The sequence below is a fragment of the Phoca vitulina genome, unplaced genomic scaffold (assembly GCF_004348235.1).
Source record: "Phoca vitulina isolate PV1807 unplaced genomic scaffold, GSC_HSeal_1.0 scaffold37, whole genome shotgun sequence".
NCBI lineage: Eukaryota > Metazoa > Chordata > Mammalia > Carnivora > Phocidae > Phoca > Phoca vitulina.
Window position 1 is genome coordinate 387,287 of NW_022589740.1, and position 16,694 is coordinate 403,980.

General features: G+C 46.7%; 1 protein-coding gene across 2 annotated transcripts in view; it reads left to right on the forward strand.

Annotated features, from left to right (window-relative positions):
- SPIN1 (spindlin 1) overlaps positions 1-16,694 on the forward strand; it is a 75,301-nt gene that overhangs the window by 43,017 nt on the left and 15,590 nt on the right. For both annotated transcript variants that reach the window (XM_032427678.1, XM_032427677.1), the window contains exon 3: positions 9,834-9,882. In XM_032427678.1, the coding sequence (XP_032283569.1) occupies positions 9,834-9,882 (49 nt within the window). The remainder of the gene's footprint in view (positions 1-9,833; positions 9,883-16,694) is intronic.

The following is a 16,694-nucleotide window of genomic DNA, read 5'->3' on the forward strand; positions in this document are numbered from 1 at the left end:
CCCCTGATTTTCTTCTGCTTTTAGAAGCTCTTTTTTTTTTTAGTCAATTGTTTTTAAAGATTTTATTTATTTATTTGACAGAGAGACACAGCGAGAGAGGGAACACAAGCAGGGGGAGTGGGAGAAGGAGAAGCAGGCTTCCCACGGAGCAGGGAGCCCGATGCGGAGCTCGATCCCAGGACCCTGGGATCATGACCTGAGCTGAAGGCAGATGCCTAATCACTGAGCCACCCAGGCGCCCCAAAGCTCTTTTAAAGTCAGAGTTACTTTGTGATAGGAGTTATTTCTTACACTTGCCACTGTGTGGTGCCAGCTTCTGGGAGAGGACTTTCCTTAAGTCCCTGGCCTGTTTGCATTCACATGGGTCTCAGCCTCCGTCACAGCAGTCATGCTGGACTCTGCAGTCCTAGCTTATGTCTGTGGTTTCTTGGATCCTGTGTATTTATGAATCTTTTCTCTCTCGTTTTCTGAAGAATATCCTCTAGTAACTTCCAGATATTTGTGGGAGATGTAATTTTTGAGCCCATATGTGAAGGTAAATGTCTATACCCTCAATTGGCAATTTAGCTGGGTATGGAAGTCTGGGTTCAAAGTCATTTTACCTCCACTTTGCAGGTATTTGCTTTCTGGTTGTCTAGCTCAGTGTTGATGATGAAAGAATACATCTAGTGCTTCTTTATTTTTTTTAAAAAGGACTTTAAAAAAGGACTTTATTTTTCTTAAAGATTTTTTTTCTTTATTCATTTGAGAGAGAGAGAGCACAAGCAGGGGGAGAGGCAGAGTAAGAGGGAGAAGCAGACTCCCTGCTTAGTCCGATGTGGAGCCTGATGCGGGACTCGATCCCAGGACCCTCACATCAGACCTGAGCTGAAGGCAGATGCTTAATCAACTGAGCCACCCAGGCGCCCCAGAACTTTATTTTTCTTAAAGCAGTTTTAAGTTCACAGCAAAAATGAGCAGAATGTATGCTTCTCGTATACCCCTGGTGCCCTCCCCCTCAGCCTCCCATACTAGCAACAGCCCCCACCAGATAGTACATTTGTTACAGTTGATGCACCTACATGGGACACATTGTGATTACCCAGAGTCCATTGTTGAGATGTCTTAAGGTTCACTCTTGGTGTTGTACATTCTGTGGGTTTTGACAAATGTATAATCACTCAAATCCACCATTCTGGTATCATTCAGAGTCGTTTTACTTCCTAAGAATCCCCTAGTCTTCAGGTATTCATTTCTCTCTCCCCCTAACCCCTAGCAGCTACTGACCTTTTACTGTAGCCATAGTTTTGCCTTTCTTGGAATGTCATAGAGTTGGAATTCTATGTAGCCTTTTCAGATTGGCTTCTTTCACTTAGCAGTGTGCACTTAAGGTTCTTCCATGTCTTTCCATGACTTGATAGCTTGTTCCTTTTCAGTACTGAATAATATTCTATTTGTGGGTGTACCATACTTTATCCAGTCACCCACTAAAGGACGTCTTGGTTGCTTCCAAGCTTAGGGAATTATGAATAAAGCTGCTATACACATCCATGGGCAGGCTTTTGTGTGGACTGGTTCCAACTTCTTTGGGTAAATACCAAGGACCATAATTGCTAGATCATATGGTAAGAGTATGGTTTGTAAGAAACCACCCAACTATCTTCCATCGCAGCTGCGCCAGTCTGCATCCCCTCCAGCCATGAATGAGAGTTCCTGTTGCTGTATGTCCTCTCCCGTGTTTAGCGTGCTGGATTTTGGCTATTCTATTAGATGTATAGTGGTATCTTCATTGTTTTTAGTTTGCATTTCCCTGATGACATCATGTGTAGAGCATTTTTTCATACATGTTTTTTTGCCATCTCTATCTGTTCTTTGGTAAGCTCTTTGGCCCATGTTTAATCAGGTGGTTTTCTTGTTGAATTTTAAGAGTTCTTTATATATTTTGGGTAACGGTCCTTCATCAGATATGTTTTCCAGGTATTTTCTTCTGGTTGTCTTCCCTTTATTAAAAAATTGATGTATTTATTTTTGAATTACAAACCCTGTGTCGAGGGCTGACTTTCAATAGATCGCAGCGAGGGAGCTGCTCTCCTATGTACGAAACCCTGACCTAGAAGCAGGTTGTCTATGAATGGTTTAGTACCAGGTTCCCCACAAACGTGCATTGCATGACTGGTGAGGGGGTGGCCCCCTATTCAGCCACGCCCCGTTTCCCGGCACGAGGGGCTCTCTGCACCAGACCCTGGTCCCTAAGCTTGGTGGCCTGCTGGTGGGGACAGTGGGGGACTGGTTATCTCAGGCCAACCGAGGCTCCTTGGTGCTGCCGTATTGTTCTACTTGGGCAGGATTCTGACTTAGAGGTGTTCAGTCATAATCCCACAAATGATAGCTTCGCCCCATTGGCTCCTCAGCCAAGCACGTACACCAACTTCTCGTTTTCTTGATAGTGTCTTTCACAGAGCAGAAGTTTTTAATTTTAATGAAATCTAGCTTATCAATTCACTTTTTTCATAGATTGTGCCGTTGTATTATCTTAAAAAGTCCTCAGTATAACCAAGGTCATTTGGATTTTTCCCGGTGTTAACTTTTAGGAGTTTTACAGTTTGCACTCTGCATTTAGGTCTGTGATCCATTTTAAGTTAATTTTTGTGAAGGATGTAAGGTCTGTGTCTAAATTAATTTTTTGCAGGTGAATGTCTGGTTATTCCAGCACCACTTATTTAAAAAGACTATCTTTTCTCCATTGTATTGCCTTTGCTCCTTTGTCAAAGATCAGCTGACTATATGTGGATCTTTCCATTTGATCTGTTTGTCCATTCTTTAGCCAGTACTTTGCTGTCTTGATGAGTGTAGCTTTGTGTGGTATGTCTTAAAGTCAGGTAGTGTCAGTTCTCCAGCTTTGTTCTCCTCCTTCAATATTGTGTTGGCTGTTGTGGATCTTTTGCTTCTCCCTATAAACTTTAGAACTGGTTCGTTGATATCCACAAAATAATTTGCTACAATTTGGATTGGGATTGCATTGAATCTATAGATCAACTTGAGAAGAACTGACATCTCTCTCTCTCTCTTTTTTTTTTAAGATTTTATGTATGTATTTGAGAGAGAATGAGTGAGAGCGAGAGAGAGAGAGAGAACAAGGAGAGGAGGGTCAGAGGCAGAGGGAGAAGCAGGCCCTCTGCTGAGCAGGGAGCCCCGTGCGGGGTTCGATCCTGGGACTCTGGGATCATGACCTGAGCTGAAGGCAGATGCTTAACCAACTGAGCCACCCAGGCGCACTCGTGGGAAGAACTGACATCTTGAGAATATTGAGTCTGTTTGTGAACGTGGAATATCTCTCCATTTAGATAGTTGTTCTTTGATGTCTTTCATCAGTTTTCCTCATATCTATCTTGTATATGTGGTCTGTAGTGATATCTCCTGTTTGATTTCTTGTTAGTGATTTGTGTCTTCTCTCTTTCTTGTTAGTTATCCTGGCTAGAGATTTATCAATTTTGATCTTTTCAGAGAATGAGCTTTTGATTTCATTGATTTTTGGCTATTGATTTCTTGTTTAAAATATTACTGATTCCTGTTATAATTTTTATAACAGCTTTTCTTTTTTTTTTTTTTAAGATTTATTTGACAGAGGTCAAGCAGGGGGAGCAGTGGGCAGAGGGAGAGGGAGAAGCAGGCTCCCCACGGAGTACAGGCTGGATTCCAGGACCCTGGGATCATGACCTGAGCCAGAGGCAAACGCTTAACCCACCGAGCCACCCAGGATCCCCAATCTTTATAACATCTTTTGCTTACTTTGCATTTAATATGGTTTCGTCTTTTAGTTTCCTAAGATGGAAGCTTAGATTTTTTATTTTAGATCTTTCCTCTTTTCCAGGACATGCATTCAGTGCTATAAATTTCTTTCTATGCACTGCTTTTCCTGCATCCCACAAATTTTGTAAATTGTATTTTCATTTTTATCTAGTTCAAAACATATTTTAATTTGTCTTGCAGTTTCTTCTTTCAACTGTGTATTTAGAAGTGTGTTGTTTAATCTCCGAGTATTTGGGGATTTTCAGCTATTTTTCTGTTACTGAAATTAGTTTGATTTTATTGTGGTTTGAGAGCAGTTGCAGGATTTCTGTTCTTTTAAATGTATTAAGGTGTGTTTTATGGTCCAGAATGTTGTCTTGGTGAATGCTTCATGGGAACTTGGAAAGAATGTGTGGTTTGCTGCTGTTGGATAAAGTGGTCTGTTGATGTCCGTTACACCCATCTGAGTAGTGGTGGTGGTGGGTCTGACTGTGTCCTCACTGACTCTCTGACCATTTCTGATAGGGGGTTATTGAAGTATCCACCGGTGATAGTGGATTCATCAGTTTCTCTTTGTAGTTCCAACAGTTTTGCCTTCCTTAGTTTGATGTTCTTTTGTTAGATACACGCAGTAAGGATTGTTATGTCTTCTTAGAGGATTGATTGCTTTATCATAATATATTTCTTTTTCCCTGGTGACTTTCCTTGCTCTGGAATCTCTCTGAAATTAATATAGCTACTCTCGCTTCTTTTGATCAGTATTAGCATGGCATATCTTTTTCCTTCCCTCTACTTGTAGTCTAAATGTATTTTTAAAGTGGATTTTTTGGGGGAAATCGGAGGGGTAGATGAACCGTGAGAGACAATGGACTCTGAAAAACAGTTCTAGAGAGGAGGGGGGTGGGAGGATGGGTTAGCCTGGTAAAAAAAAAAAAATAAATAAAGTGGATTTCTTGTGGACAGTGTACAGTATGGTCTTGTTTTTTTTTATTGTGACAGTCTTGGTATTTTAATTGGTGTACTTAGACCATTGATATTAAAGTGATTATTGGATTAATATCTGCTGTATTTGTTACTATTTTCTATTCATTGCCCTTGTTCTTTTACTTTTTTAAGAGATTACCCTAGAGTTTGCAGGACACATTTATAACTAATCCACTTCACTTACAAGTAAGCTATAGTCATCTAATACGTTGTTGCTAATACTCTGAAAAGTGTTACCAGTTCTATTAAGAATAATAAAAATAGAAGTTTTTGTTTTATCTTCATCGATTCCATCTCTAATGATCTTTCTGTAAATTTGAGTGTCTCAGCTATATCATTTTTCTTCTCTCTGAAGAACTTCTTTTCACATTTGTTATAGTTCAGGTCTCCTGGCAACGAATTCTCTCACCTTTTGCTTGTTTGAGCAAGTCTTCTCCTTCTCTCTTGAAGGATAGCAGAATACAAAATTCTAGGTTTTTAATTTTCTCTCAACACTTTAGGTATCTCAGGTCCGCTCTCTGTGTGCGTGCTTTCTGAGGAGACGGATGTAATTTTTGCTCTGTTCCTCTGTACGTAAGGTGTTTTTCCTCTGGCTCTGTCAGGAGTTGTTCTTTGTCCTTGTATGTGGTTTGGGGGCATTTATCCTGCTGGGCATTCTCTGGACTTCCTGAATCTCTGGTTTAGTGTCTAACTTCAGTTTGGGGAAATTGTCTGTCATTATTGCTTCAAATACTTCTTCTGTTTCTTTGTCTCCTTCTTTTCTTCCTGGCATTCCCATTGTACATGTTACTTCTTTGTAGTTGTCCCACGGTCCTTAGATAGTCTGATTTTTTCCTGTCTTTGTCTTTTTTCTCTTTGCTTTTCAGGTTTGGAGGTTTCTGTTGGCATGTCCTGAAGCTCAGAGATTCTTCCTCAGTGGCCTCTGGTGATTGCTGGATTAATGTCGGCCGGTTTCTTACTGTTTCCTGTTCCTTGCCCTGTGCTTTCTTCCTTTTTTCTCTTCCACTTTTCCCTGCTTTTTTGTGGTTTTAATCAATCACTTTCCATGATTCCATTTTCTCCATGATGGGTCCCCCAGACACATTCTTCATTTCCTTTATGGTGTTTTGATCTCTGCTGTGTCTTTTTAATTTTTTCTGATCATTTCCACCTGTTTACATTACTCATCTTTTCTCACATGTTGTCTACTTTTTTTCACTAGAACTCCTAGCTTATTATTGATAGTTACTTAAAATTCTTGGTCTGATAATTCCACCATCCCTGTCATATCTGAGTCTAGTTTGGATACTTGCTGTCTCATCAAACCATCATGTTGTTTGCTTTTTAATGTGCTGTATAATTTTTTGCCTAAGACATGATATGCCAGGTAGAAGGAACTCTGTGAGCCGTCCATGAAGTGACGATGGGGCGTGGGGGCAGCACATGTCCTGTAGGGCTGTGATTGGGTCTCGTGCTCTCCTGAGTCTGGGCCGCAGGCTGACCTCCTCCCTCTGTGGGACCGGACGGCCCGCCACCTGCACTTGGAATTCCTCTTCCCTCAGTCCACCTGGGCTGAGACAAACCCCAGAGGTTAAGCTCTTGAGGGTAGGCCTTGTTGAGAACTGAATACTTTGTTGTATTTCTAAAAGGGTACTTTTCCCCTCCCTCTACTGGAAGCAGGAGGGGATTTTTGTCTGATCTTCCCTGAGAACCTGGCAGCGTTCCTGGAGGTGAAACCTGCCAAAGCATTGGTGCCCTGTGTCCCCTCAGCACAGTTGGTGGCTGGAGGCTTCGTCCTAGCCTTCTCCACACTGAGGCCTCAGCCGCTGGGCGGTTGCTGTTCAGGGTTTCCTGCCCTACTTCCCGCGGACACTTCTGCCCGCTGAGCTGTGATCGTCCGCATCTGCAGGTCAGTCTCCGGTTTGGGGAGCAGCCGTTTGCCCTGTGACTTCACGTCTCTGACCAATCAAAGGAGAGTTGTTGATTCTTCATCGAGTTCAGCTTTTTGCTTGTTAAGGTGTGGCACCAAACAGCACGTTCTCTCTGCTCACGGCGTTCGGTTTTCAGGAGCTCTTGGCTTTCCCTCTTTGTAGCCTCTTGTTCCCGTGTTCCCTTGGTTTCCTTGTGGACACCCGTGCTTTCACTTCATCCCCGTGTGGCTCTGGGATCATTTCATAACCAGTTCACTGCTTGTCTGACGGCACTCCTGCCACGGAGGGGTTGTTTCTTGAGTGATCAGTAGAAGATGGTTTCCGCCAGGGTCCTCCTCCAGCTGGGGAAGTGAACTCCAGGGGGACCTGTGGTGACTTGTGGGCCTGAGCTTTGCCTGGCATGCAGGGATGGAGCAGCCCAGATGCGGAGTCAGCTGCCCTGCCCTGGTGTCCTCCGTGTGGGAGGGGAGGGCGTGCTGACGCCTGGGGCAGGCCCAGCAGACCCTGAGCGAGTCCTTCCTGTCTGTGGACACGTCTCTCCTCATCCTTCCAGCCCAAGCCTCGCCATGTTCCACGGTGCTTCAGGGAGCTCTGCTCTCCTTCCAGGCTGTGTTCTCCCATCGTCCCTGAGTCACCTGCATGTTTGTGTGCAGGCTGCGCAGAACGAGGATGGCCCTGCGTTGTCACCTGGGAACAGTGACGGATCGTCTGGTGCAGACCAGTCGGCCATCTCTCTTCCTGTTCACTTAACTTCATCATCGTGAGTGTAACACTAGTAAGGAAGTGTGTGTTTAAATCGCATACCTTCATGTGAGGCCAAGGAGAGAGAAATTTGGATAACTCGCAAGCCTCCAGCCTGGGGAACCACCATACCAAGTTTGTGGTTGGAGGTTTTTTGTCTATTTTTGCTGCTCAATGTGAATTTTGATCATTGTAGTAAGTACTTGTGTTTGCTGCATTCCACGGATTGTGTTTCCATTTTTTCTTCAAGATCAAAGTTTTATTGTGATTTTGTCTTTGGACTGTGGACTTTTAGAAGATTGTTGTTTAATTTTCAAAAACACAGGTATTTCCAGATATTATTTATTTCTGGTTTAATTCTGATGTGGCCAGAGCACAAACTTCTTATGATTTCAGGTTGTTTTAAGTACATGGAGGGTTTGTGTTCTGAGGAGCAGATGCTGTGTCTGGGTGAACGTCTCATGTGAACCTGGGAAAAAGTGCGTGCTGGCTGTTTGTGGAGTTCGGGTCTTCCGTGTCTGTACCGATTTTCTACCTGCGTGTTACGTCAGTTACCGAGAGGGGAGTTCAGGTCGGGATTGTGGGTGATTCTTCCTGCCAGCGCCATCCGGTTTTGCTTTGTGTCCTTCAGTGTTCTGGGACCAGGTCCACACAGTCGGCCTGGGGTTAAATGTGGGGACTGTTTGGTTCATTGGCTCTTACCATTTTGAAATGTTGTCTTGATCCTCGATAACTTTGCCCTGAAGTTAACTTGTGTGGTGTTAGCCACTGTGCCATCCCTTCTGTCTTGTCTCCGAATTGGTGTGTGTGGCGTGTTTATGTTTGCTGGGATTCTCCGTTCCGTTGGGCTGAATGTGTGCTGAGTGCATGGGTTCACCCACCGTCTTCTGTCCTGGCTCCGCGGTTTCTGACAATGAATCTGGAGTCAGTATTGCCTTTGTTTCCCTACATTTGATGCGTCTTTCATTGTTCGGCTGTTTTTTTTTTTTTTTTTTTAAGATTTTATTTATTTATTTGAGAGAGAGAGAATGAGAGAGAGAGCATGAGAGGGAGGAGGGTCAGAGGGAGAAGCAGACTCCCTGCTGAGCAGGGAGCCCAATGCGGGACTCGATCCCGGGACTCCAGGATCATGACCTGAGCCGAAGGCAGTTGCTTAACCAACTGAGCCACCCAGGCGCCCCATTGTTCGGCTGTTTTAAAAGTATTTTATTGGTTGCTGGTTTTCAGAAACGTGATTAGGACGTGCCCTGGTGTGGTTGTCTTTGGCGTCGGTGAGCTCGCTGGCCATGTGCTTGTGCACTTACCTGCCGTTGCTCCTTCCAGAGTTGTTTCTTCTTTCCCACACCGTCCTCTCTGTTGTGGGTGCAGTTTACAGTGCATCAGGCCACCAAGACCGTTCCTGTCCCCGCTGTTCCCCGCCACTGGGGACAGCGTCACTGGTCTTTGTGTCTGTGGGGTCTGGTCCGCGGTTCACCACATCCCGTTCTTCTTCATTCATTTCAGATCCTGTGTTTTCCACTAGTTTCATTCCTGTCCTTTCTTCACATTTTTTTTCTTTTAAGTGTCGTTTGTGTCTTCCTTTAACTATTTGAGTGTATTTATTACAGCACTTTTAACATTTTTGCCTGTTATTTACGTTGTTTGGTTATAGCCCACGGGGGTGTGGGGTCCAGTCTGCCGCTCCGCGTTGGGAATGAGCTGTGGCACGTCGGGACCCCGTTGCTGCCTTCTGGGTTTGTTCGGGTCCTCAGACGCCAGGATGGGCTGTAGCAGCTTTGGTTCCTGGGGCTCCTTCAGCCTTCCTGCTGAGGGGCCACCTCTATGTGGTTTTTACCTCACAGGTTCAAAGAGGTGGCTCGCTGGACTTCGAACACCATTCATGCCTTTCCACCCCCAGATGTTTGGGGGCCCCCGGCCCCCGTCCTGCCAGCCCTGGTCTGGCTCTCAGCCTGGCGCACCCACCAGGTTCTTCTGGTTTCCCTTCTCCTATTGGCGTCCACATGTTGCCCTCGGAACACAGTCTGCGTCGGGGCCGGGTCGCCATAGTCCTGCCCCACCCGTCATTCCGATGCCTGGATCCAGGTGTCTCACGTCTGCGGTGTTCTAGTTGCTGGGGACAGGAACACAGCTGCTGAAACGTCGTACTTTATGGCCAGGATCGTCACTTTTCTGGTTTTTGTCCATGTGATTTTGGGCGGTTTTTTATGACTGATCTGGGGAGATGAGCTGTTGTCCCTGTCATTTTATCTTCCTAGAACTCCTTTTATCTCCTTTTTAAAAATTAGATAAACAAAGGGCTTTCTACATGTTGGCTGTTTATGGTTTATTTTTATTCATGCTTTATTTAGCAGTTTTTCAGAAATTAATTTTTCCAAGTTCTGAAGTATTTTCTATCCAGTTTTTATTGACTTATATTCACTTCTCTTTTAGGCCATGCTGGTGTGTCTGCAAGCATGATGAAGAAAAGGACTTCCCACAAGTAAGCACCTCTGAAACTTGCTTTTAGATAGCAGGTTGTGGCCGTACGTGACGTGGGGTCTGAGGTGCATCGTGACACCCTCCGCCCCGGGTTCGGGAGGTCTTGCCTCGCTGCATGTTGAGTACAGACCTGCAGCCGTGTCCCTTGTCCATGGCCTGGCCTGCGGCTGCCTAGGCCTGTCCTTCCACCTCTGAAAGCCTCTGGGCCGTGATTTCCCCTCCAGCTCAGAGGGGCTGGACTGACGGCCGGAAGCGTCCGTTGTGGTGAGGGTGGCAGGTGCGTGGTGAAGCCCTCTTGCTTCTCTCCTTGGAAGGGCTGCACGCTCTTGGCTTGCAGGTTCTTGTCTCCGATCTGCTGCTGGACAAGGAGCTCCTTGTGGACAGAGGCCTTCGCTCATGCTTGAGGGCCTGGCTAGCATGCTGACAGGTGCTCGCTCACTGCTTTATAACATTTTCAAATAAATGAAAAGCTTGTAATTTAGGGAACACATATGCATGTTGGAAGATAATTAAAAAGCCATGTATTTTAAGTGACCAGTAGGTTATAAATCCTAAATTCTATAGGTACCAGAGTAAAGAAGTCACTTTTTCTCTCTTAAATCTTTGTGTATGACGTAGTTACATTTAAAAAGAAAATTGAGATACTATCTTGAATAACACTGTGCTTGTACTGAATTACATTTAATAGATTTCACAAGTACCCACCAGGTTCTGCTCGCTGCTACACTACGGAAATCGCTCTAAAGAACCAGTTCTGATTGTTTGGAGTCTTAATCGTAGACTTGTTAACTCTGGAAGAGACCCTTTGACCCCAGCTAGCACCTCCCAAGCCTCTTGTTATAGCCGTTCTTTCCAAATTTTTCCTACTGAGAGGCTCGTAAGTGCCCCCGCCACCACCTTGTGGGGTTGAAGAGCATGAGATGCCCATTCGTAATGGTTGGTGGTCAGTGCGCACATGCCTCCCATTTCAGAGCACATGTGGACATGTAACGTAAATATCTATAATGCGTAGTTTAAGAAATGACCTGGAATAGAAAGGTGTGACGTTAAGGTGAGTATGTGTGTCCCTGAGGTTTGATAAAGCATTTCCCAGATTCCGTGGATTTGCCCATTACTAACCTTCATGCTTCTGCCACATCCAGGGACCTGGTCATTCATGTACTGTCTCTCCCTCATTATCATACCACAGCATTACCGTAAATGGTAAACCATGTCTTGGCCCAAGTGGAAGGTAACCAAACAAATACAAGCGTTAAATATTAGGTGATGATAGAAACGTAACTACAGTGGGGAAGAGAAGCAAGGCACACGTTAACTTTGCAAGACCAGAACAGTTCATGCAAAATAGATTTTGCCATAATCTGTGTTAAGATAAATGGCTTTAAGAATGTAATGTGCATTCAGTTTTATCCATTTTTACACATTGCCGGGTATCTAGGACTAGAACATCCTTGACTCAGGATTGTGGGCATTGTTGGGTTTGTGCAAGGATTTTACGAGCCTCTTCTGAAGCATGATCACCTGTTAACTCCTGGCTCTGAGGTGCTGGTTATTTCTCCCCCCAGAGCACGAGGAATAAATAAACACCTACCTTTAAAACTTCGCTGTTCATATGTGTGGCAGCTGAAGGCATCTGACCCCTGGGCTCTGCCGTGCAGGGAGCTTGACCTAGTGCTTATTTCCATTGAAAGTAGAGGGCCGTGACGGAGTTACTCTGTAGCAGAGGGAGCTGGGAAGAAAGGAGAGGCTGTCGCTCCCACTCGCCTGTGTCTTCTCACCTCTGTGCACCTCTGAAGATGGTTGGAAACAAAGACCCATGATGCACAGGTCTGCTCCGTTTACCACGGGCGGTGTTGCTGGCTGCCTCTGGAGCGGCCCCTGCCCAGGAGCTGGTGCGAAGCAGGAAGCTGGATGGCTCAGCTGGGCGCCTTGGCACGTTCCTCCATCTGCCTGGCACCGTGCTTACCGGGCCTAAAAATCCTGATGTGGACCAGGACGGTTCCTCTCCACAGGTGACATGTTTATGGAAACCACGTGGAAAAGCAGACCTGGAGCCTCACTCTGCCTCACCTGCCTCCACTGTGGCCCTCCGGAGAGCGAGTCGGGCATGCAGGCCTGACCCACGCCTCAGTCCAGGGGGCTGAGCAGGAACGCCACGTGTGGACGCCTCTGCTTGCTGGAGGGCGTCCCAGGCACACCCAGGAGGTGCGTGCTGGCGGAGCCACCGTCCCCGCGGGGACCGGCAGGACTCGGGGACTCGGGTCTGCCGTGTTGGAGCACCGCGGCACCCAGAAGTTGTGCAGCTTGGCTCGTTTCTGCTTTTACAGTAAAGGGAACAAGCTTACATGCCCCCTGCCAGCAGGGCCCCTCACTGCATTTTGGGAACAAGTTGGTGACCGGCATGTCCTGGCTTCTCAGGAGGTGGTTTGGGAAATGCCTCTCAGTGAACAGCCTGGGCTGCGTGGGTCCACACGACCTGCATTTCTTTCCGTAAACACGGGACTGCGCTGTGCGTGTATTTTCTCCTCCTTATGATTGTGTTCATAGCACTCTTTTCTCCAGCATGCTGGATTGTCAGAATGCCGTATGGAGTACGTGTAACATACACAATAGGGGTTAGCTGGCTGTTTGAGGTTATCGGTAAGGCTTGTGGTCAAGCTATTAAATTTTGAGGAAGTCAGAAGGGACACCCAGATTTTCAACTGCGTGGGGGGTCAGCGCCCCAGTCCCTGCTTTGTTCAAGGGTCAGCTGTGGTTTTTGAAGGGAAGGTATAGTTGGGGGACGTCTAAGGTGAGTTTAGCTATAGTGGTTCTTTGTTTCAGTTTTCAAACGGAAATCTGGTTCTTTTTCTTCCCTAATTTGAATAGTGGATGCATTTCCGTTTCCAGGGTTTTGGTGTATTTCCCACTAACGCACATTTAGAGAATGGACCAGAGCTATTACACACTAAGTAGAGATATTTCCAGGGAGGGCTTTTCCATTTGTTAAGACATAAGTCACTGATGGCGACAAGGACAGAGACGCCGCCTCCTCTTCGTCGAGTCCCTGGGTGGCCTCCCTGTCAGGGAGGAACCCTGAGCCCTTCCATGCACAGAGGCTAACGAGCTAGCCCGGGCTGCTACACGCAGGAGTGACTGAGCGAGGGCTCACAGATAGGACGGCAGGACTCTAGAGCACGCAGCGACCACACCGTGTGTCCGCGGGGAACGTGTTCTAGTCTCCCCTCGGCAGAGTGGGTGCTGTCCGTGGTAAACACACGGGCTGGGTGAGCAGTGGAGCCTGGTGCTCACTGCCTTAAAGCTATCAAAACCTAGACGACTTCTTAATCAGCTTGTGAGGAGCTGCTCTTCACACTAGTGAAGTGGGTAGCGTTTTGGAAGGCCCTCGGCATTGGGAGGCTTCCGTGGACAGCTCTTAGTGTGTAGACAGAGTAACGAGAGAACCCCTAGCGATTTGGGTGGAAGACAGACCCACTCCCTGTTGTTTTTATCTTGTCCGTTAAGCCAGCAGTGGCAGTATCTGCTGTGGAACTTTATTAAGCAGCACGTAGCAGAAAAGCAGTTTTTTCGTTCTTCTTGCTGGTGGGCATCTTGTAAAAAGCCATTTTGATTTAATCCGTATTTTCTGCTGAAATCTGCAGGAACACAGAGTAAGGGAACTGCTTTTCTAGGACAGGACTAAAGAGAATAAGGAAAGCATGCCAGTAATTAATGGATACAGCAACATACACAGGGTGTAACAGGCATTTATTGGTTCATAGCAGAGTTGTAGTAGTTGAAATTTGATTGAAGAAGTGTGGTCCCTTTAACTTTTGGCTACCAAAATAAGATCCTCCGGTCCTGGGGGCTGTTTGGGGTGGGTCTCAGACATGGAGGGAGTCTGGGTAAACACTGGAAGGTCTTCCCACACAGAATTTCCTTTCTGGTTGACAGAACAAGTAGCATGGTCAATTCAGAACTTACTTGAAGTGTTGAAAGTGTTGAGCGAGGTACAGAACGTCCCCTGCAGTCGAGCTCGCCTTGTTGGGAACATGGATGCATAGAAATTAGTGTTGGTTCTGAATCGTGCTCCCCAGGGGTGGTGCCTGGGGCCGAGTGCCCGGGAACCTCTTAGGCTAGAAGGTCTGGGATCGTGGACTCCGGTCTGTGGGGCCGGCGCGGCCGTCCGCATGTGCTCCGGGTGGCCGCCTGCCCGCGGCTCCTCTGAGGCTCGTCGGGGAGCTAAGCGGGTTGTGTAGCAGTGAGAGCGGCTGCTGAGGGGCCGGCCCCCGTCCACTCGCTGTTGAGGAGACACAGCAGCTCACTGGTCCCTGAAACCAGTCATGTCAGAGATGGCTTCTGGAGATAAGCAGCGAGCAAAGTGATCATAGGTGTTCACCTCTGGTCTCTGTACTTTACCCTCGAATCCTTTGGATGGTGACTCAGGGCAGCCTTGTCCTTGCGCTCGGCTGCAATTCAGGCTGCCTCCCCGGAGCCAAGTTTCTGGGCATCTGTGTGCAGCCGCACGGTGTGTCGGCCTGGCAAGTGGTTGTGGAGAGCGCTGCAGACTCATTCCCAAGAATACAGGGATTGAGAGCCGTTAAAAAACACATGTGTCCAGGGAGGACCTAAGTCAACATCACCACGTTTAGGAAGCCCTCATTTTAAATTAGAAAAGCTGTTTCCGTTGATAATGTCCCATCTGCGTGCTGTTCTTTGAACCACCCAGAGGTGACCTGAGGGTGTGTCCCGATTCTGGACCTTTTCCGGGAATCAGACACATTCCTCTTAGTTTGCTTTTATACGTACTGTTTCAGCTCGTGAAAATAAGCTTTTATTTTTATTGCGGCTCTTGTTGATTTTTATCTAAATTACCAATTAGCAATTAAAATAAGATTTAAGAACTTGTTTAGGATATAATTTTTAACCTTTCTAGTTGTGAGCAATTTAAAGATTTTTTAAAAAATTTTTATTTATTTGACAGCACAAGCAGGGGGAGCCACAGGCAGAGGGAGAGGGAGAAGCAGGCTCCCCGCTGAGCAGGGAGCCCGTGATGTGGGACTCGATCCCAGGACCCAGGATCATGACCGGAGCTGAAGGCGGACGCTTCACCGACTGAGCCACCCAGGCGCCCCTCTAGTTATGAGCAATTTAAAATGTACACAAAAATAGAGTAGCATGTAGTAAGTCCTGAGCCCTGTTCGCCAGCTTGAGCGATCATCAGTGTTTTGCCTGATAAAAGACACTAATATGATACACGAGCGTATCACTCATTACCCAGGGAAGTTCCAGACTTCGTCACCTGGTCGATGCTGGTTGGAAGAACTTAAATCAGGTTACAAACAACATATATTTGTGCACTCTTAATATGAAATAATATTTGATATTTTAACATGTATAAAGACATTTTAGAACACTCTTCTTCTGTAAGCCGTGGCTGCAAGAGCCTTGGGCAGAGTCATGTCCCGGTAGTTGGGGAGCTTGACTTCGACTTGAAACACAGGTGTGTTACTCTCAGTACTCGTGGTTGCCTTCGGTGCTGCCTCGGGGAGAATGATCTCCGTCACCTCTGCCTTTTCAGCCAGACTGCTGATGAATCTTCTTTTCCTTCTTCCTTTAGAGCCAGGGACGTGATGCCCCACAGGTAGAATTACCCCTGACTAAACGCACGCACTGGAAGTGAAGTTCGGAATTGAAACATGAAAATGTATAAATCTGTTTTTATATATAGTTTCCTGCAGAAGTAAGATACTAATTGCATTAATTTAGCAGTAATTAAATTAAAAATTGTGCTTCATCTGCCCATAAAAATGAACTGCTTTTAAGTCATTGTAGGAAGATTTGAAAGCACAGGTGGACCCAGAGGAGGACAGCCTAAGTATTTCTAGTGCCATTCTGGGATTACTCACAGCTGCCAGTACTATCCCGAATGTTTGAGAAGCCTTTTTTCTCCCTATCTGTGGGTAATTATGTGCGTAAGATTTTCATGTCACATTTTCTCCATCTCTCATGGATTGAATAGCTGTGTAGTACGAGCTGCTGCGTCGGAGGCCCATGTCAAACGTGCTCTATATCTCCAGTCTCCCGTCATGGACGCAGCTCAGAGCGCAGCAGTTGGGTCTCTGTCCGCCACCTTGGATAAATTCCTGGGACAGCGGATTGCCGGGTCGGGCGCCAGAAGGGCTGTGTCTGTACCATAAGCAGAGAGAGGATTGTACCTCGCCATAATTTGCATTAAAACAACTCCTCAGAATTTGCAGTTTTTGTTACTGAGCTGGAAAGTTCATCCTACCTCATCCTATTGGCAGGCCAGAACACTAGAAATTTCTGGGAGACCTAAAGTGTGTTGGGACAGATTTATGTAAATACTAAGCTGAGCTGAGGAACTCTCTGCCACTTTGAGGAGAAAAGGAGGCCGTCCAAAGAGTGACCACCAGAGTAGACTCTGGAATCCACGCAGGTCGGAGACCACCACTGGCTACAGCCGAAGAGAAGCCAGCTCGCCTAGTTGCTTGCCTGCCCCTGCTGCCCTCCCCAAGGTCTCACTCACCTCCTGGCCGCCCCACAGCCCCCTGCATCATAGCAGCGTGTCAGATCCTGCCCGACGTCAGGGCTCGCCGGGGCCCAAGGACGTGCTCCCCACCACAGACGCTGTGGCCCTGGCAGACGGCAGGCACCTGAGGAGCACTGATGGCACGAGAGAGTGTCACACACGACGGAAGAGCTAACCGGGGATCCACACCCAACACAGACGAGGCCGACTGCAGAGTTCATAGAGAACCAGGGAAGGAGGCGAACATTACCTCCGATGTTGGGAAACTTGTTAATTGAAGA